Source organism: Macaca mulatta, chromosome 15 (genome assembly GCF_049350105.2).
Source record: "Macaca mulatta isolate MMU2019108-1 chromosome 15, T2T-MMU8v2.0, whole genome shotgun sequence".
Lineage (NCBI taxonomy): Eukaryota > Metazoa > Chordata > Mammalia > Primates > Cercopithecidae > Macaca > Macaca mulatta.
In genome coordinates this window covers 83,538,615-83,559,299 of record NC_133420.1, presented here as the reverse complement: position 1 = coordinate 83,559,299, position 20,685 = coordinate 83,538,615, and the positions used below count along the sequence as shown (strand labels likewise).

Here is a 20,685-nt window from a genome sequence, read left to right as displayed (position 1 = left end):
AGTAACACCTAATTGCTGTTGCTCATCTTTTTTGTACCATTGATTTCTGCCTTTGGGTGTGGCGCCTACCTTTAGTTCATTCACCTTTGGTGGGTGGAGTCTATAATATAAAACTGGACCAAGTAGGGTAGTGCCACTCTCTCCTAAGTGTGCTTTACAAAGAAATAAGTACTGAAATTAAAAGTAAATGTTTAGAAACTTTTATAGTCATGTAACAGAGTAATATTCTGTTTGCTGAATCTAAGAATAAAACATTTGGGGTTGTATTCTGTTTTTAAAATTTCTTTAAAAATAATGCATTAAATATATTTTACAAAATCATCATGGGGTGGGGTGAAGATAGTCCCTCCTCATATTTAGTTTGAGAAGGACTGATCTAGACTGCCTTTTCAGCAAGGACATGTGGGTGGGACAAGTACCAAGACTAACACGTAATTTACCCATAAATTTGCTACACAAATGTTTTCCACTTAGCTTTTGAAGCTACTCACCCCCTAATTTTTTTTTTTTTTTTTTGAGACAGAGTCTTGCTCTATCGCCCAAGTTGGAGTGCAGTGGCGTGATCTTGGTTCACTGCAACCTCCGCCTCCCAAGTTCAAGTGGTTCTCCTGCCTCAGCCTCTTAAGTAGCTGGGATTACAGGTGCCTGCCACCACGCCTGGCTACTTTTAAATATGTATTTAAAAATTAGAATATTTCACCTTATTTAGTATCCTGCTTTTTCAATTTTGGGGAAACTTCTTGCCACATCAATATATCATAATTTTAAAATTTTTATGAAGTGGGGTCTTGTTATGTTGCTCAGGCTGTCTGAAAACTCCTGGCCTCAGGCAGTCCTCTTGCATCAGCCTCCCAAGTAACTGGAACTGTAGGCATGCACCATTGCCCCAGCTTGTCATAATTTTTAATGGCTAAATTACTTTTTATAATTCTAGAATTTGGATACAGTTATTTAAAATCTACTAATCTACTTTGTTTCTGTAGATTTGCCTTTTCTGAACAATTCATATAATTGGAATCACATAATATATGGTCTTTTGTGGCTTCTTTTACAGGGCATATTCCTGAGGTTTGTCAAGTTGTAGCATGTAGCAGCACTTCGTTTCTTTTTGTTGCTGATAGTATTCCATTGTGTGGATATGCCACATGATGCCCATATACCAGTTGACAGACATTTGAGTTGTTTCCACTTTTTGGGTACTATGAATAATGCTGCTGTGCACATTTGCATATGTCTTTGTGTTGACATATGTTTTTGTTTCCCTTGCGTAGATTCTTAGGAGCAGCAATGCTGTATTATATAGTAAATTTATGTTAAAATTTTCAAGAAACTGCCAAATTGTGTTCTCAAGTGGCCTGGATCATTTTATATTATCACTAGCAATAGTTGAGGGTTTCAGTTTCTCCATATCCTGACCAATACTGGTTTTTATCTGACTTTTTCAATTTAGCCATTTTGGTGAGTGTGAAGTTGTATGTTATTGAGGTTATAATTTGAATTTTCCTGATGATTAATGATGTTGAACATCTTTGCATGTGCTTTTTGGTCATTCATATATCTTCATTGGTGAAATGTCTCTTCAGATCTTTTGTTTATTTTTAAATTGTGTTATTTATTTTCATGTTATTGAGCTTTAAGAGTTTTTGTATATTTGGAATGCAAGTCCTTTATCAGATATCTTATTTGCTGGCCTGGTGCAGTAACTCATGCCTGTAATCCTGGCACTTTGGGAGGCTGAGGTGGGTGGATTGCTTGAGCCCAGGAGTTTGAGACCAGCCTGGCCAACATGGCGAAACCCCATCTCTACAAAAAAATATGAAAATTAGCTGGGCATGGTGGTGTGCCTGTGTGGTCCCAGCTACTCCAGAGGCTGAGGCATGAGAATCATTTGAACCTGGGAGGTGGAGATTGCAGTGAGCTGAGATCCTGCCACTGTACTTGAGCCAGGGTGACAGAGCGAGACTTTGTCTCAACAACAACAACAAAAAAGATATATGATATGCAAACATTTTTCTCCTGTTTAGTGGCTTGACTTTTCATTTTCTTAATAACGTCTATGGAAATGCACAAAGTTTTTAACTTTGATGAAGTTCAGTTTATCAGTTCTTTTCCTGTAGGAGTTGTGCTTTTGGTTTTGTATATAAGAAATCTCTGACTAACTTAAGGTCATGAAGATTTTTCTTCTATGTTTTCTTCTAGAAGTTTTATAATTTTAGCTCTTATATTTAGTGCTCTATTTTAAGTTAATTTTTGTGTATGGTATGAGGTCAGGGTCTAAATTTGTCTCTTCGCATGTGGATAGACAGTTGTTCCAGCAGTAGCGTTGTTGATAAGACTCACCTTTCCCTATTGAATTGCCTTGGTACTTCTGTTGAAAATTACTTAACCATGTGTAAGTATAGGTTTATTTCTAAGTCTTAACTCTGATATATTGATCTACAAGTCTGTTCTTTTTTTTTTTTTGAGGTGGAGTCTCACTTTGTGTCAAGGCTGGAGTGCAGTGGCGTGATCTCACTGCAACCTCTGCCCTCCGGGTTCAAGTGGTTCTCCTGCCTCAGTCTCCCGTGTAGCTGGGACTACAGGTGCCTGCCACTGCGCCCAGCTAATTTTTGTATTTTTAGTAGAGATGGGGTTTCACCATCTTGGGCAGGCTGGTCTTGAACTCCTGACCTCATGATCCACCGGCCTTCGCCTTCCACAGTGCTGGGATTACAGGTGTACATGTCTGTTGTTAATCCAAAACCACATTGTCTTGATTACTGTAGCTTTATAGTAAGTTTTGAAATTAGGAAGCAAACGTTTTCCCATTTGTTCTTCTTCAAGATTGTTTTGGCTATTTTGAATTCTTTGTCTTTCCAAATTTTAGGATTAGCTTTTCAGTTTCTGCAAAAATGTCTGTTGGGGTTTTAATAGGGATTATATTGACTATGTAGAGTAATTTGGGGAGAATTGCCATTTTAATAATGTTGAGTTTTCCTTACATGAATGTGAATATGGAGTGTCTTTCCATTTGTTTAGCTTTTCAATTTCTTTCAACAACATTTTGTATTTTTCAGTGTAAAAATCTTTCACTTTTTTTTTTTTTTTGAGACAAGATCTTGCTCTGTTGCCCAGGCTAGAGTGCAGTGGCATGATACTGGCTCACTGTGGCCTCAAACTCCTGAGTTCAAGTGATCCTCCTGCCTCAGCCTCCTGAGTAGCCAGGACTACAGGCATGTGCCACCATGCCTGGCCAATTTTTTTTATTTTTGTCGAGACAAGATCTTGCTATGTTTCTCAGGCTGGTCTTGAACTCCTGGCCTCAAATGATCCTCCTACCTTGGCTTCCCAAAGTGCTGGGATCAGGCATGAGCCACCATCCCTGGCCTTGCATTTCTTTTGTTAAATTTATTTTATTCTTTTTGATGCTGTTATAAATGGGATTGTTTTCTTGATTGTTCATTGCTAGTATATAGAAGTATAATTTATTTTTGTGTATTGATCTTGTATTCTGTGACCATGCTGAAATTGATTTTAGTTCTAGTCTGTTTTTTCTTTTTTTTTTTTTTTTTTTTGAGACGAAGTCTCGCTCTGTCGCCCAGGCCGGAGTACAGTGGCCGGATCTCAGCTCACTGCAAACTCCACCTCCCGGGTTTACGCCATTCTCCTGCCTCAGCCTCCCGCGTAGCTGGGACTACAGGCGCCCGCCACCTCGCCTGGCTAGTTTTTTGTATTTTTAGTAGAGACGGGGTTTCACGGTGTTAGCCAGGATGGTCTCGATCTCCTGACCTCGTGATCCGCCCATCTCGGCCTCCTAAAGTGCTGGGATTACAGGCTTGAGCCACCGCGCCCGGCCTTAGTCTGTTTTTTCTTAGTGGATTTCTAGGATTTTCTTTCAGAATCATGTCCTTTGTAATTAAAGACAGTTTTACTTCTTCTTTTCCAGTATGCATGCCTTTTATTTCTTTTGTGTTGCATGATTGCACCATCTACATCTCTAGTACATCTTGACTAGAAGTTTTAATAGCAGATTTCTTTTTCTTATTTCAGATCTTACAGGAAGCGTTTAGTGTTTCACTGTTAAGTATGATGCCAGCTGTAGGCTATTTGTAGATGTCCTTTTTCAAGTGTGGAAATTTTCTTTTAGTTTGTTAATAGTTTTTATCATGAATAGGTGTCAGATTTTGTCAAATGCTTTTTCTGCATCCATTGAGATGATCGTGTAGTTTTTGTTTTCTAATTAATTAATTAATTAACTAATTTTAGAGACAGGGTCTTGCTCTGTCACCCAGACTTGATTACAGTGGTCTGGTCATACCTCACTGCAACCTCAAACTCCTGGGCTTAAGTGGTTGGCCTCAGCCTTCTGAGTAGCTGGAACTATAGGCACTTAGTCTTGAACTCCTGGCCTCAAGCTATCCTCCTGCCTTGACCTCCCAAAGTGCTGGGATTACAGACATGAGCCATCATACCTAGCCTCTTTATTTTGTTAAAATTGTGTATGACATCAATTAATTTTCAGATGTTATGCCAATTTTATATTTTTGAGATACATCCTGCTTAGTCATGTTGTATAATCTTTTTAAGATGTTGCTGGATTTGGTTTGCCCGATTTTTTTTTTTTTTGAGATGAAGTCTTACTCTGTCACCCAGGCCAGTGTACAGTGGTGATCATAGCTCGCTGCAGCCTTGAACTCCTGTGCTCAAGTGATCCCCCCACCTCAGCCTCCCAAGTAGCTGGGATTACAGGCAGATGCCATCATGCCCAGCTACTTGGTTTGCTAATGTTTTGTTGAGGATTTTTCCATCTGTATTCATGAGGGATATTAATCTGTTTTCCCCTCTTGTGATAACTTAGTCTGGTTTTGGTATTCGAGTAATGCCAGGTTCATAGAATGGGTTGGGAAGTGTTTTCTCCTGTTATGTAAAGATTGGTATTATTTTTTCTTTACATGTTTGGTAGAATTTGCCAGTGAAGCTATCTGTGCTTGGGCTTTCTCTGTGGTTAGATAATACAATATCCTTATCTGTTAAAGATCTATCCAGATTTTTTATTTCCTTTGAGTTAGTTTCAGTAATTTGTGTTTTTCTAGGAATTCATCCATTTGATCTGAATTGTTTAATTTGTTGGTATACTGTTATACAGAGTATTCCCTTATAATCCTTCTAGATGGTAATGATGTTTCCTTCTTCATTATTTTCATAATATGAGTTTTTTCTTTTTTTTCTTTGTTAATCTATCCAAAGGTTTATTAACTTTATTGCTCTTTTCAAAGAACCAAATTTTGGTTTCATTGATTATCTCAGTTTTATTTTAGTCTTATTTTAAAAATTAAAGTTATGTATGCACATTATTTAAATAATCCATTGTGCTATAAAGTTTATTTAGTGTCATTACAGAAAACGGCAGTACTAATTTCTTTGAGGCAAATCCACTTTCTAGATTCCTAAAAACAATCATTTTTTCAACTTTCTGAGGTGGTATTTTTCATCTCTTAAAAATTTTTTTTCATGTTGTTAATTGATTTTTTTAGTTTTAAGTGTTATCTACTGATGTCCTGGTACAGAGGATCATAATTTAGTTCTCATTCCTGCCTGCTTCCCTTTCTGTTCTCTTCATTTAGTGATATTATAATCTTAGATTAGTTATTCAATGTTTACATTATTGTAGTTATGAAAACTTTAAGTTGAGCCCATGTAGTAGTATTCAGTGACATTTTTTACTTTCTTTTACAATTTATTTTGCTTGGATTAATAATTACCTGCTTTCTTATTTGGTTTGTTTACTTAGTTTCTATGAACTTACCAGGAATTCAATCAACTTCATGCTCCAAACAAATTACATAAATCTCTCTCAATATGTTTTTTGTCTTCTTCTTCTTCTTGTTCTTCTTCTCCGCTCCTTTTCCTTCTCCTCCTTCTTCTTCCTTTTTTAAAGACAGCATTTTGTTCTGTCACCCAGGCTGTAATGCAGTGGCATAATCATGGCTCACTGCAATCTTAACCTCCTGGGCTCAAGTAATTCTCCTGCTTTGGCCTCCCAAAGTGCTGGGATTACAGGTGTGAGCCACTGCACCTGGCATGTTTTCAGCTTCTTAAATAAATCACTCCTGGAGGCTTTGACCAGTCCTGCTAGAACAGATTTCCCTTTAAGTGCTTTGCTGCACATGTGTCATCTTAGTATTTCCTCCCATCACTATCCTGGAAATCCCTCTGCTGTTTTCTTGTGTTGAGTACCCAACTTCTAGAATCCTGTGTCTTTCTCTTTCTCATTTTGGTGGAGTAAATGTTCCATTAGCCTCCTGAGAAAGTTCATGGGAGATAAATATTTTGAGACCTGGCAGATCTGAAATTGTCTTTCTTATAGTCTTGTCTTTGGATGGTGATTTGTTGGGTATAAAATTCTAAGTTAGAAATGATTTTTCCCTTGGAATTTTGTCAGGCATTGCATCATTATTTCCTAATTTCCAGTGTTTTTGTTGAGAAATGATGTCAGACTTTTTAAAAAAACTTTTATTTTAGGTTCAGGGGTACATGTGCAGGTTTGTTATATAGGCAAACTCGTGCTATGGGGATCTGTTGTACAGATTATTCCATCCATCACCCAGGTACTAAGCCTAGTACCCAGTAGTTATTTTTCTGCTCCTCTTCCTTTTTTTTTTTTTTCCCTCTGCTCCTCTTCCTTCCCACACCCTTTACTCTTAAGTAGTCCATTATTTTTTTCTTTGTGTCCATGAGTTATCATTTAGTTCCCATTTATAAGTGAGAACATGTGGTATTTGGTTTTCCTTTCCTGGGTTAGTTTGCTAAGGATAATGGCCTCTAGCTCCATTCATGTTCCCACAAAAGACATGATCTCATTATTTTTTATGACTGCATAGTATCCTATGGTGTGTATGTACCACATTTTCTTTATCCAGTCTGTCACTGATGGGCAGTTAGGTTGATTCTATGCCTTTGCTATTGTGGATAGTGCTGCAGTGGACATTTGTATGCATGTGTCTTTATGGTAGAATGATTTATTTTCCTCTGGGTGTATATCTAGTAATGGGGTTGCTGGGTTGAATAGTAGTTCTGTTTTAAGCTCTCTGAGGAATCACCATGTTGCTTTCCAGAATGGTTGAACTAATTTACATTCTCTATCATTAGTATATAAGTGTTCCCTTTTTTCCTGCAACCTTGCCCCCATCTATTATTTTTTGACTTTTTTTTTTTTTTTTTTTGAGATGGAGTCTCGCTCTTTCGCCCAGGCTGGAGTGTAGTGGTGTGATCTCAGCTCACTGCAACCTCCTCCTCCCAGGTTCAAGCAGTTCTTCTTGCCTCAGCCTCCCGAGTAGCTGGGATTATAGGCGCCCGCCACAACGTCCAGCTAATTTTTGTATTTTTTAGTAGAGACAGGGTTTTGCCATATTGGCCAGGCTGGTCTTAAACTCCTGACCTCAGGTGATCTATCCGCCTCGGCCTCCCGAAGTGGTGGGATTACAGGCATGAGCCACTGCGCCTGGCCTTATTTTTTGACTTTTTAATAATAGCCATTCTGACTAGTGTGGGATGGTATCTCATTGTGGTTTTGATTTGCATTTCTCTAATGATCACTGATACTGAACTTTGTTTCATATGCTTGTTGGCTGCATGTATGTCTTCTCTTGAAAAGTATCTTTTTATGTCCTTTGCCTACTTTTGAATTTTTTTTTCTCATAAATTTAAGTTGCTTATAGATGCTGGATATTAGACCTTTGTCAGGTGTATAATTTGCGAATATTTGTTTCCCATTCTCTAGGACGTCTGTTTACACCGTTGATAGTTTTTTGGCCGTGAAGAAGGTCTTAAGTTTAATTAGATCTCATTTGTCAGTTTTTGCTTTTGTTGTGATTGCTTGAGGCATCTTTGTCATGACATCTTTGCGTGTTCCTATGTCCAGGGTGGTATTGCCTAGGTTGTCTTTCAGGGATTTTTAATTTTTAAATTTTTTTTTTATGACGGAGTCTTGCTCTGTCTCCCAGGCTGGAGTGCATTGGTGCTATCTCAGCTTACTACAAGCTCTGCCTCGCGGGTTCATGCCATTCTCCTGCCTCAGCCTCCCAAGTAGCTGGGACTACAGGCACCCACCACCACGCTCAGCTAATTTTTGTATTTTTAGTAGGGATGGGGTTTCACTGCGTTAGCCAGGATGGTCTCCAATCTCCTGACCTCATGATCCGCCCGTCTTGGCCTCCGAAAGTGCTGGAATTACAGGCGTGAGCCACCGTGCCCTGGCTGTCTTTCAGGGATTTTTATAGTCAAACATATTTCTTAGTCTTTTGTGTAAAACCTATTTATTTCTCTCTGGACTTTGGAGGAACTACTTTTTTGTTCCCTGTTTTCCGAAATTTCCATGCATTTAACCTGAGCTCTTTTAGTAGGCCCTTTCAGTTTGAAACTTATATCCTTCGGAATCTGCCTATTTCCGTGGATTTGTTTCTATAATAGTTTCCTCCCCTTCAGAGAGACATTATAGTGCAGTGGTTAAGAGGATATATCATGGAGCCAGGCTTTCAGGGTTGAATTTCAGCTCTGCCCCTCACTAGCCCTGTGAACTTGGGTCATAGGGGTCATAATAGTACCAATCTCATGAGATTATTGTGAAGAATAAATAGGTTTATATATGTAAAATGCTTAGAACAATGCTTACAAAATAATAAGACTATTTAATGTTATAAATTTATATTTTCTCATTCTGCACCTTTATTTAGATTTTGAACTTCTTGGATAGTCTTCTAATTTAAAAAATTTTCAATTTTTTCATCTCCATCTTTTTGCTTTATTTTCTGGGAGATTTTTCTTTTATTTTTATTTAGCTTTTCATTTTCTTAGTTTGTGTTTTTGATTTCTTTTCTTTTTCTTTTTCTTTTCTTTTCTTTGTTTTTTTGTTTTTTTTGAGATGGAGTTTCGCTCTTGTTGCCCAGGCTGGAGTGCAATGGTGTGATCTCTGCTCACTGCAACTTCTGCTTCTTGGGTTCAGGGATTCTCCTGCCTTAGCCTTCCAAGTAGCTGGGATTACATGCATGAGCCACCACACCCAGCTAATTTTTGTATTTTTAGTAGAGACAGGGTTTCACTATGTTGGCCAGGCTGGTCTTGAACTCCTGGCCTCAAGTGATCTGCCCACCACAGCCTCCCAAGGTGCTTGGAGGCCGGGCCTGAGCCACTGCACCCGGCCGTGTTTTTGATTTTTAAGAGCTTTTTTTCCTCTGAATATTTCATTTCTTATTGCAGTCATGGATGTGATATATGGATGTTATACTCTCTCCTGTTTTTTTTTAGGAGACAATGTTAGGTTTTTTTTTTTTTTTTCCTCTTCTAAGTTGTCATCTTTCTGCATAGTCTTTCAAGGCATGCTTCTTTCCATGCACCATATTTTTGGTCTCTGTTTATCATGTTAGGTGCTTCCTAAACTCTTGGTGATTGTTGGCTGTCTGCTTATGTTGAAAAGTAGGGGCTTCGCCTAAAAAGATGACTGGAAGCTCAGTGCGTGAGGCTTTGTGTTTGTGGTGTGCTCTGTAGGGTTATATGGTTAAGCTGTTTTGCTAGAGAATGACTGGCATCAGTATCTTTAGGTATTTTTCACCTGGTTGCTTAGGTTCTGTAGGGAAGACACTTCCAATCACTGCTTGACTGCCATTGTTCTGGCAAGACAAGTAGTATTAAAATTCTAGAGCGCTCTTTCATTATGTAACTTTTAACTCAAGCTTATTGTATATAGTATTAAAAACTTACGTCATTTGTATCTAATGTCTTCTGATCCAGAGACCTTCTGTTTTATCCTCTCCAGGGAATAAACCCCTAGTGTTTTTCTGCCAGACTGGGAAAGAGATAGGTACCCAGTTGTGTGGTATAGGGGATAGGGGATCTGAGGATGTAATTATTTTGTTGGCAGACTTTCAACTAATTCTCCTGTTTTCTGCTCTACTTTTACCCCGATTTTCAAAGGTGTTGTCAATTACTGAGCTTTTGGGGGTTATCAATTACCACTTGTCCACATGCATTTCAGCTTCCAGTATTTTATTGCTATTATCTCATCTTTTGTGTTCTTTCTCTTGTGAGTTTATACCTCTGAATTCTGTTTGCGGTTATTTTAATGTTCCATTTTTATTTTTGGGAGAGAGTAGTGTGCTTTAGTCTGACATTTTTGTTTTTGTATTATGTATTACATTTGCAGTAAACAAAATGTATTATTTACAAAGAAAAAAAGTGGGTGAACCCAGTCTCTTTCAAAATGATCCAGCCTGTGGTATGATCAGACAGTTTAAGTAGCAATCTTGAATAATGTGGTAATTTCCCATTAGACAGTGGTTTGTTGCTAGATGTCTATCTATCTATATATACTTTGTATTTCTACATAGCTTTCGCAATGGACATCTTTTACTAGATTGTGAACTCTAAGTCAAGAACTATGTCATGTTCTCTTTGTTTTTTGAAAAATAAGTTATCAGAAATATCAGAAATGCTCTGAAATGTACTTTATGAGAAGCATATACATTTTACTATAATCTCATTTTGTAGGTTGAAGAATGCCTCATCAGATGTAAAACAAATACTTAAAACTGAAACAGAGTTGGATATTACTGCTGATCTCAGGAAGAAACTCCATCGGGCTAAAAAAGAAAAATTAGAAATAACAACCAAACACAATGCAGAGGTACGATTTATTTTCCTCTGAAATAATGTTAAAAGTTGAGTTTGATTTTTAAAATTTATTTCATATGAAAAACTCCATGTTTACCCTTTATCACTATACCATTCTTGTGTTTAAAAAGGAAATTGTAATAAATAAGACATGATTTTAAAATGTAGTGTAATTGCATAAGTGTTAAAGTAGAACTTTAATGAATTATGTTTATTTCTATGTTATCTTAGATTTATTTTAATTAATGGGTTCAATTGATTAAAAATATTAATTTATGAACATGTTTGATGATTAAAGGATTTGTAAATCAGACATTTTTGAAATCATAATGTAGGTTCCTTTAAGGTCTCAATTATGGAACAATCTCAAGTAAATTTGAGTATGGAATTTTAAATCATAGTTTAATTCATAAATTGCTTACTTTATGTTATAAGTCATTATTTCTTTTATTAGTATGTATGTGTATATATGTATATTTCATATGTGTATGTATATATTCCAAGATAGTTTTTCTTCCCTTCTAAGATAACTCATGAGTCATATCTTTATGCCTCTTCTCTCTGTTGTGTTCTTTCTCCTTTTTTCTCTGCTAAATCTTATTTATTCTTAAAACTCAGTTTGGGCCACCTGGTGTAGTGGGAAGAATATCAAATTACACAGAGCTCAATTCGTTCCTAGACTTTCCATTTAAGATGCGTCATCTTGGGCTACTTGTTTATCCTGTACACCATTGGTTTCTCATTGTGAACTGCTGGTCCCAAAGGATTGTTGTGATAATTAAGTGAAATAAAATTTGGAAAGCACTCGAGTACTGTAATAGTAGCTGTAATTTATTGACAGTTAAGTGTAAGCAGTATGTTTTTCTTCCCTTTTTGCTAAGTTATGCAGTTCTCATGTTGGGAAACCTTGTCATGTCTCTCTAAGTTAAACCAGCTACTACTTTGTTCTTCCATAACATGTTGCTGTTACAGATATTTTAGAACTAAAACGTTTATATCATGCTTATCTGCTCTTCTTTAGTTTGTAAACCCCCTGAGAGCTGAAAACAGTGATCCCACTTTGTCTCCATATCGCTCATGTTTACTGGCACATAGTAGGCCATCAGTCAGTGGTTGTGTACTGAATAAATGTATAAAAAGGGCCAAGTGCGGTGGCTCATGCTTATAATCCCAGCACTTTGGGAGGCCAAGGTGGGTGGATCACTTGAAGTCAGGAGTTCAAGATCAGCCTGGCCAACATGGTAAAACCCCATTTCTACTAAAAATACAAAAATTAGCTGGGCGTGGTGGCGCCACCTGTAATCTCAGCTACTTGGGAGGCTGAGGCAGGAGGATCTCTTGAACCCTGGAGCTGGAGGTTTCTGTGAGCTGAGATTGTGCCACTGTACTCTAGCCTGGGCAACAGAGGAGAGTATGAAAAGATGATTTTTTTCAGTGTATCTAAGGAGCGGTGGTATTGCTGATTGAAAAAACGAGATGAATATGTAATCATTCTCTTTGTATTTTTTAGTAGCAATTAAGGTAATATTATTATTATAATTTTTCTTTTTTTTGAGACGAAGTCTCACTCTGTCACCCAGGCTGGAGTGTACTGGAGTGATCTCGGCTCACTGCAACCTCTGCCTCCAGGTTCAAGTGATTGGAGAATCACTTGTCTCAGCCTCCCCATTAGCTGGGATTACAGGCACGTGCTACCATGCCCAGCTAATTTTTGTATTTTTAGTAGAGATGGGGTTTTACCATGTTGGCCAGGCTGGTCTTGAACTCGTAACCTAAGGTGATCTGCTCACCTTGGCCTCCCAAAGTGCTGGGATTACAGGCGTAAGCCACTGTGCCCGGCCCAACTGAGGTAATTAAAAAAAAAATTTTAATAGTTGAAGTAATTGCTTCTATTTACATTGTAATAATCCATATAAATTGATATGTGTTAAATGTATGCTAATTATTCATAAACGCTAAAACTTATTTTTTAAAACCAAATGTACATGTTACTTGAGAGTATTAGTGTGATAATAATCATTCCTCTATTAAATAAATTCTCTCACAGCCAGGTGTGGTGGCTCATGCCTGTAATCCCAGCACTTTGGGAGGCCAAGGCAAGAGGATTGTTTGCCCCCAGGAGTTTGAAACCAGCCTGGGCAACAGAGTGAGACCCTGTATCTACAAAAAATAAAATAAAAATAAATATATTCTTTCATAATATGTTTATGGTTGTCATTAGATTTCTCAGCAGAACACACTGTTCTCTTTTATTTGATCAAAATGTTTTGAAGTATATGTTCACATAAAAGAGGTAGGAAATTATCTTAGGGAAGGAAGACAGTTTTCTTAAAACAGGAAATTATAATTGGTTCAACTCCAGATTTATATTAGTAATTATTATTATTTTCAATTATTTCTTTTCTTTTCTTTTTCTTTTTTTTTTAAGACAGAGTCTCACTCAGTCTGTTGTCCAGGCTGGAGTACAATGGTGCTATCTTGGCTCACTGCAACCTCTGCCTCCCAGATTCAAGCTATTCTTCTGCCTCAGCCTCCCAAGTAGCTGGGATTACAGGTGCCTGCCACTGCACCTGGCTAATTTTTGTATTTTTAGTAAAGACGGGGTTTTACCATCTTGAGCAGGCTGGTCTCAAACTCCCGACCTTGTGAACCACCTGTCTTGACCTCCCAAAGTACTGGGATTATAGGTGTGAGCCACCGTGCCCAGACAAATTTTTGTATTTTTAGTGGAGATGGGGTTTTACCGTGTTGGCCAGGCTGGTCTCAAACTCCTGACCTCAAGTGATCCACCTGCCTTGACCTCCCAAAGTGCTGGGATTACAGGTATGAGCCAGTGAGCCACTGTGCCTGGCCTTCAATTATTTCTGTAGATGATCATACTTGTATTATGTAGTTAAATTTTTTAGCCATACAGTCTTCAAGTATACCCATCAGGAAGCAAGGCAGAGACGAATGCAATGATCTAAAAACTAAGGCCGTATATGCCTTATCATGTATTCCTACTGTGAACACAAATCATGCATGGTGATTGGCACAAAATATATATATATATATATATTTTTTTTTTTTTTTTTTGAGACGGAGTCTTGCTCTGCCCAGGCTGGAGTGCAGTGGCCGGATCTCAGCTCACTGCAAGCTCCGCCTCCCGGGTTCAGGCCATTCTCCTGCCTCAGCCTCCCGAGTAGCTGGGACTACAGGCGCCAGCCACCTCGCCCGGCTACTTTTATTTTTTATTTTTTTTAGTAGAGACGGGGTTTCACCGTGTTAGCCAGGATGGTCTTGATCTCCCGACCTCGTGATCCGCCCGTCTCAGCCTCCCAAAGTGCTGGGATTACAGGCTTGAGCCACCGCGCCCGGCCGGCACAAAATATATTTAAAGACTCCTCTAGGAGTTTTATTGTTGGGGAATTTTAGGCAAGTTACTTCATTTTTCTGAACTACAGTTTTCTTTGATAGGTATTTGAATATTAGATTACTGTTGAAAGGATTTATTAGTAGACAGTGGGTATGGGGAGAAGAATTGCTTATAGACTCGTAGGATCCAGATGAGACGAAGTTGCATTGAGGTAAATGATTAGGATAAGAAAATACTATAAAGTTTTCATTGTTGCAGTGGTTTTTAGAATCATTTGAGCATAACAATAAAGTTGTGGAAAATAGGACAAGAAGACTGTGAGGCTATTCAGATATCTCATTGGCCCAGATAGTGATGACAGTGCAAGAAAATCCAGATAAATGAGAAAGGGAGAGGGTAAAGAGTGACATAACTTCTTTGTGTGTGTGTGTGTGTGTGTGTGTGTGTGTGTGTGTGTGTGTCTGTGTGTTTTTTTTTGAAACAGGTTCTTGTTCTGTCACCCAGGTTGGAGTGCAGTGGTGTCATCTTGGCTCACTGCAGCATCAACCTCCTGGACTCAAGTCATCTCCTACCTCAACCTCCTGAGGAGCTGGGACTACAGGCACGCACGTGCCACCATGCTTGACTGGTTTTTTGTATTTTATAGAGGTGTGGTTTTGCCATGTTGTCCAGGCTGGTCTTGAACTTCTGGGTTCAAGTTATCCACCTGCCTTGGCTTCCCCAAGTGCTGGGACAACAGGTGTGAGCCACTGTACCCGGCTGACATAACTTCTTTTAGCCAAAAAATACTGGAAACTTAGGACTAATCGGTAGGCTTTATGGCCTGAAGATACTGTCTGACCCAGCCAGTACTCTTAAGAGCAGGGATTCTTAAGCTGGAGTCCTCAAAAAGAGAAATCAGGGAATCTGTGAACTTAGATGGGGAAAGCTTATAATTTTATTTTTATTAACCTCTAACTGATATTAAGCATTTCCTTCAGTTCTGAAGGGCTTGACCCAGCCAGTCCTCCTTTTAACAAGTCATAGTAGTGTTAGCAATACTTTTGAGTATCATCAACAGAAATCACAGATGCATACCAAATTTTAGAAATTACAGCTACAGGATGGGTGCCATGGCTCACGCCTGTAATCCCAGCGCTTGAGGAGGCTGAGGTGGGCGAATCACTTGAAGTCAGGAGTTCGAGACCAGCCTGGTCAACATGGCGAAATCCTGTCTCTACTAAAACTACAAAAATTAGCTGGGCGTGGTGGTACACGCCTATACTCCCAGCTACTTGGGTGGCTGAGGTGGGAGAATCAGTTGAACCTGGGAGGCCGAGGTTGCAGTGAGCCGAGATCATGCCACTGCACTCCAGCTTGGGTGACAGAGCAATACTCTGTCTCAAAAAAAAAAAAAAAAAAAAAATTGTAGCTGCATATTGTGTATCATATTTCAGTTATTGTGTGTGTGTGTGTATGTGTATGTATACATGTATGTATATTTGTTGTTTTAAATCTTTTCTTTTAGGGACAGGGTCTTGTTTTGTTGCCCAGGATTGCATGCAGTGATGTGATCATAGCTCCTTACAGCCTGGAACTCCTGGGCTCAAGTGATTTTATGCTACAGCCTCCCAAGTAACTAGGACTATAGGTGTGTGCCATCACGGCTGGCTAATTTATTATTATTATTATTATTTGTAGACACGGGGTCTTGCTCTGTTGCTCAGGTTGGTCTCAAACTCCTATCCTCAAGCAACCCTCTCTTATCAGCCTCTCAAAGTGCTGGGATTGCAGGAGCGATCTACCGCACCTGGCCAGCATTTTAATTTTAAGTAATGTACTTTGTGCCCTCGAAGACGATGTAGTCAAGGAAAGGGGAGGCTTTGGTTTGCACAAAACCACTCCCATGTTCTTAAGTCTGTATTATGCCAGGAAAGTACTGGTATTTTGACCTTATGAAATGATTGTAGGCCGATGTCGAATTCAATTTTCAGTCAACCATCCAAGCAGAACTGTTAGAGTTAACTTACGAAATCGATCTTGTACATGTTCTCCAAGTTCCTGTGAAAACTAGATTAGCAAGAGCTTTCAGTTCTTCTGCTATATAAGCTATTTCCTCCTGGAGCAGACTGCATTTTTCCTTCTGTAGCATACTGAGATCTGAGTCAATCTGTGGTGAACAGAGCAATGTAGGTGGCTCTTGCAAATACTCCTGCAAAACAGCTGCTTCAGGTGTGGTCGTTACTAAATCTTTCAGCAAGGAAAAGCTGGTTACCTCAGTCAGAGAGGAGAGGCTCCTTTTTTTTTTGGTAAGGAATGTTCAGGGGGGATTTGAGAGTTCATAGTTTTTAGGTTTGTTCAATTCTGAAAGTCCTCATCCTATGTTCTTCCTACTTAATATCCAGCTGATACCATCTTAACAGTAGAAACTTGGTGAAACTCTTCACTGAACTTGTAATTTTGCATTTCCCATAATTAGATTTTCAGGTTTGTTCATAACCTTATCTGCCCTGGGGCTATACTAAATAAGCAATTATTTTAAAGTCACCATAAAAACTCTGGTTTTCTGACTGTCTTGAACTGAGATTCTAAAGCTCTGAGATTATCATTTTGTTTTTGTAAATTCTCTAGTATAGTGAAATTTAGCCTTTCTACCCCTCGGGTCTTATAGTAAATCAATACTGGCATCATAGTTAAGTGCATTCATTACTTCATTTTCCAAAGGCTTGTTTTCAACTGGCACTTCATCCTAAACAACTGCACACCGTAATTTAAAGAACTGTGATCCCACTGTATGCTCTAGATCACTAGAGTCCCATTTCTACCTGCAAAGAGGCTTTCACTGTTCACGCTTAAATATGTTAGACACTCAATATTATAAACCCATCTTGAGACAATTTCTGATACCAAGAGCAATATTACTGGGTATTCAGTTAGGAAAACAGAAACCATTCTAAGTCTTACAACAAAGGGACATTAGTAGCGGGTATTGGTTACACAGGTCAAAAAAGCGGAAAAGACAACTAGAGGAGATTAAGACAACCCAACAACATTAAGAACTGCTTCTATTCCCAAGGTTGATTAGAGCTAGAACTGGACAAAGCAAGGCCCATGGAGGGAGGGGTTGTCCATAAGGATTTGCAGCCACAGACAAGAGAGGGATAACTACTCGAGGTAGATCTAGAAAGGCAGAAGTATCTTGACATTTTCACTTCCCCTGCTGTCAGTCACTCCACATGTGCCTCTCATTGATCAAGCCTATTGAGAAGCCAGTTGTCTCTGACCTTCTGTCATGCTACTTCAGAAGGATCACAGATTCGATATTCGTTCATTTAAATCCCTGCAAAATTGGCACTTTTATTACTTTATGATCAGTGATACCATAATCAAGAGAAATAATACAGACAATATTAAACTACTTTGATGCAATTTATTTATTGGTTTCATTTAGGGAATAGAAGGAGGAAAGGAAAGAATGAATTTTTAAGTGCTTAGTATGTATCATGCATTTTTTTTTTAGGTATGAATATTTTCTTTTCTTTTTTTTTTTGAAACAGTCTTGCTCTGTCCTTCAGGATGGAGTGCAGTGGCGTGGTCTCTGTTCACTGCAACCTCTGCCTCCCAGGCTCAAGCAATCCTTCCATCTCAGCCTCCTGAGTAGCTGGGACTACAGGCACACACCACCATGCCTGATTAATTTTTGTATTATTATTTTTATAGAGACAGAGTCTCCCCCTGTGGCCCTGGCTGGTCTTGAACTTCTGGGCTTAAGTGATCCTCTTGCCTTGGCCTCCCAAAGTGCTGGGATTACGGGAGTGAGCCACCATGCCGGGCCAAGGTGTGACTATTTCTGATTAAAACATGTAATTTATCTTTAATTTTATAAAAAGTTCTTGTAAGACTTTTTTTGTTTTTTTTCCTCTAGTGGATTCTCTAAAGTAAAAAACATAATGAGTGTCATTTTGTAAGACAGTGCTTCCTTTCTAGTGATTCAGAACATATAAATTTATGAATTTTTGCCTTGTATATATTATGGAAACAAGTTTCTCTAAGAAACTTAAATGTTTGAGTGTATGCTCTCATAATCTTTGGACACATGTTGATGTCAGGAATTTGTTTTTAGCTGGCAAGCTATGAGAGCCAGATTGCCAAGCTACGGTCCGAGGTTGAAAAGGGAGAAGCATTGCGACAAAGTCTGGAATATGACCTAGCTGTTGCTAGAAAGGAAGCTGGTCTTGGAAGACGGGCTGCTGAAGAAAGATTAGCCGAGGCACATAGGATCCAAGAAAAGCTCTGTGGTAAGACTGTTTCTATTTCTTCCCATGTTTAGGGTTGTAACCTGATTGTTGTATATTACTCCTCACTGTTGTGTGTATATCCCATATAGGGTCAGAGGTAAGGTTTTGATTCATTGACTGACTTTTGATGTACAGACTTAGCTGGGTACATATAAAAAGTCTTCTGGCAATTTTGTGAACATTTATCTACTTTACATTAATATTTTTATGCTGTGCATATATGGAAAAAGGAGTTCAAAATTCTGTTAGTCACTTTTTAGAAGCACTTCTTCCATGAATAATCAACAGAATCATAAAGGGGTTTTTGTTTGTTTGTCTTAAACATGTATTCCAGGCTCTATACTAAACTATACTAAATTCTAATTAATGGTATACATGCTGAACTATTTAGGAGTGAAATGTACTGATGTTTACAACTTGCTTTGAAGTGCATAAAATATATGATGGACTGATGGGTGGATAAATGAATGCAAACATTGATGGATGAATGAATATCTGATAAAGCAAATAAGGCAAAATGTTAACAATCCTAGAGTCCAGGTTGTGGATATATGGATGTTCACTGCACAATACTTTCAACTTTCTCTGTTTTTAAAATTTTTGTAATGAAGTGTTGAGGGTAGTATTAAAAACCTAATGCAGTTATGAGATAATCCCGTAGCAATGGAGAGAATAGGGGGTGTGACAAGGGAGAAAATTTTGGAAGCTGGAAAGCGAATGGATAAGGAATAGCTGAGTCAGAGAGACATTAAAATCCTAAGTCCAGAGTGGGGAAAGCTGAAAGAGAAATTCTTAGTCAAAAGGCTTATAAACTGAAAGCACCAGATACCATTGGAATTATGTATGGGAGTAGCAGTAGTGAGTAAAATAAGGAGGTTTAGATGAAAGCCGTTTGAGACGCAGATGGGTTCTTAGATTTCCTTCCAAGAGCATGGTATTCTGAGATTACTTAAGAATTACTAGTGGAAATCAAGAGGTTTAATCCCTGGAGATGGTAAAATAGAGAGTCTTTTGACTGGCAAAACCAGGAAGATTCTGAATGCTGAATATTGAGGAGCCATTCCTTCCAGCTTCCCTTTAGTTAATTAATTTTTATTATTTTTTAGAGATAGAGTCTCACTTTGTTGCCCAGGCTGGAGGGCAGTGGTGTGATCATAGCTCAGTGCAGCCTTGAACTCCTGGGCTTAAGCCATCCTCCCACCTCAGCCTCCTGAGTAGCTAGGACTATAGGTGTATGCCACCACACTTGACTAATTAAAAATTTTTTTTTTGGTAGAGACTGGGTCTTGCCATGTTGACCAGGCTGGTGTCAAACCCTTGGCCACAAGCAATCCTCCCACCTTGGCCTCCCAAAGTGCTGGGATTACACGTATGAGCCACCATGCTCAGCCCCCAACTTCCTTTGTATATTGACTTCCCCAAAAGCTAACACTTGCATTTCTACACTCTATGCCAGATGTTGGAGGACTCTTCTGTGTATCACCTGACCAAGCTGATATAGTTTGGCTGTGTGTCCCCTCCCAAGTCTCATCTTGTAGCTCTTATAATTCCCACGTGTTATGGGAGGGACCCAGTGGGAGATGATTAATCATCGGGGCGGGTCTTTCCCATGCTGTTCTTGTGATGTGGGTCTCACGAGATCTGATGGTTTTAAAAATGGGTGTTTCTCTACACAAGCTCTCTTTTTGCCTGCTGCCATGCACATAAGATATGACTTGCTTCTCCTTGCCTTCTGCCATGATTGTGAGGCCTCCCCAGCCACATGAAACTGCAAGTCCAATAAACCTCTTTCTTTTGTAAATTGCCTAGTGTAGGGTATGTCTTTGTAAAAAAAAACGGAATAATACAAAGCCAGGAGGAAAAACCTAATGATACTGATGTTGGAGGTTTCCCAATAAATGAGCCATCCAGATCCTTCTCCAGTGAAGACGAAAGTTGTTAACTTCTACCTTGAAGCTCAGATTCTAGGTGGTGGGTATATTAATGTATAAACTGTACTACATTTATAGTTTCTCACTTTTTTTTTTTGAGAGGGAGTCTCACTCACAGACTGGAGTACAGTGGCGTGATCTTGGCTCACTGCAACCTCTGCCTCCCGAGTTCAATGAATTCTCCTGCCTAAGCCTCTCGAGTAGCTGGGATTACAGGCATACACCACCACGCCCAGCTAATTTTTGTATTTTAGTAGAGATGGGGTTTCACCATGTTGGCCAGGCTGGTCTTGAACTCCTGACCCCAAGTGATCCACCCGCCTCGGCCTCCCAAAGTGCTGGGATTACAGGCGTGAACCACCGTGCCTGGCCTAGTTTCTCACTTTTTTTTTTTTTTTTTTTTTTTTTGAGACGGAGTCTCGCTCTGTTGCCCAGGCTGGAGTGCAGTGGCCGGATCTCAGCTCACTGCAAGCTCCGC

The 20,685-nt window shown here is 39.0% G+C and overlaps 1 protein-coding gene across 3 annotated transcripts in view; it reads left to right on the top strand.

Annotated features, from left to right (window-relative positions):
• CCDC171 (coiled-coil domain containing 171) overlaps nt 1–20,685 on the top strand; it is a 387,879-nt gene that overhangs the window by 7,846 nt on the left and 359,348 nt on the right. For all 3 annotated transcript variants that reach the window (XM_015117649.3, XM_028835151.2, XM_015117650.3), the window contains exons 3-4: nt 10,522–10,657; nt 18,102–18,276. In XM_015117649.3, coding sequence (XP_014973135.3) covers nt 10,522–10,657; nt 18,102–18,276 — 311 coding nt within the window. The remainder of the gene's footprint in view (nt 1–10,521; nt 10,658–18,101; nt 18,277–20,685) is intronic.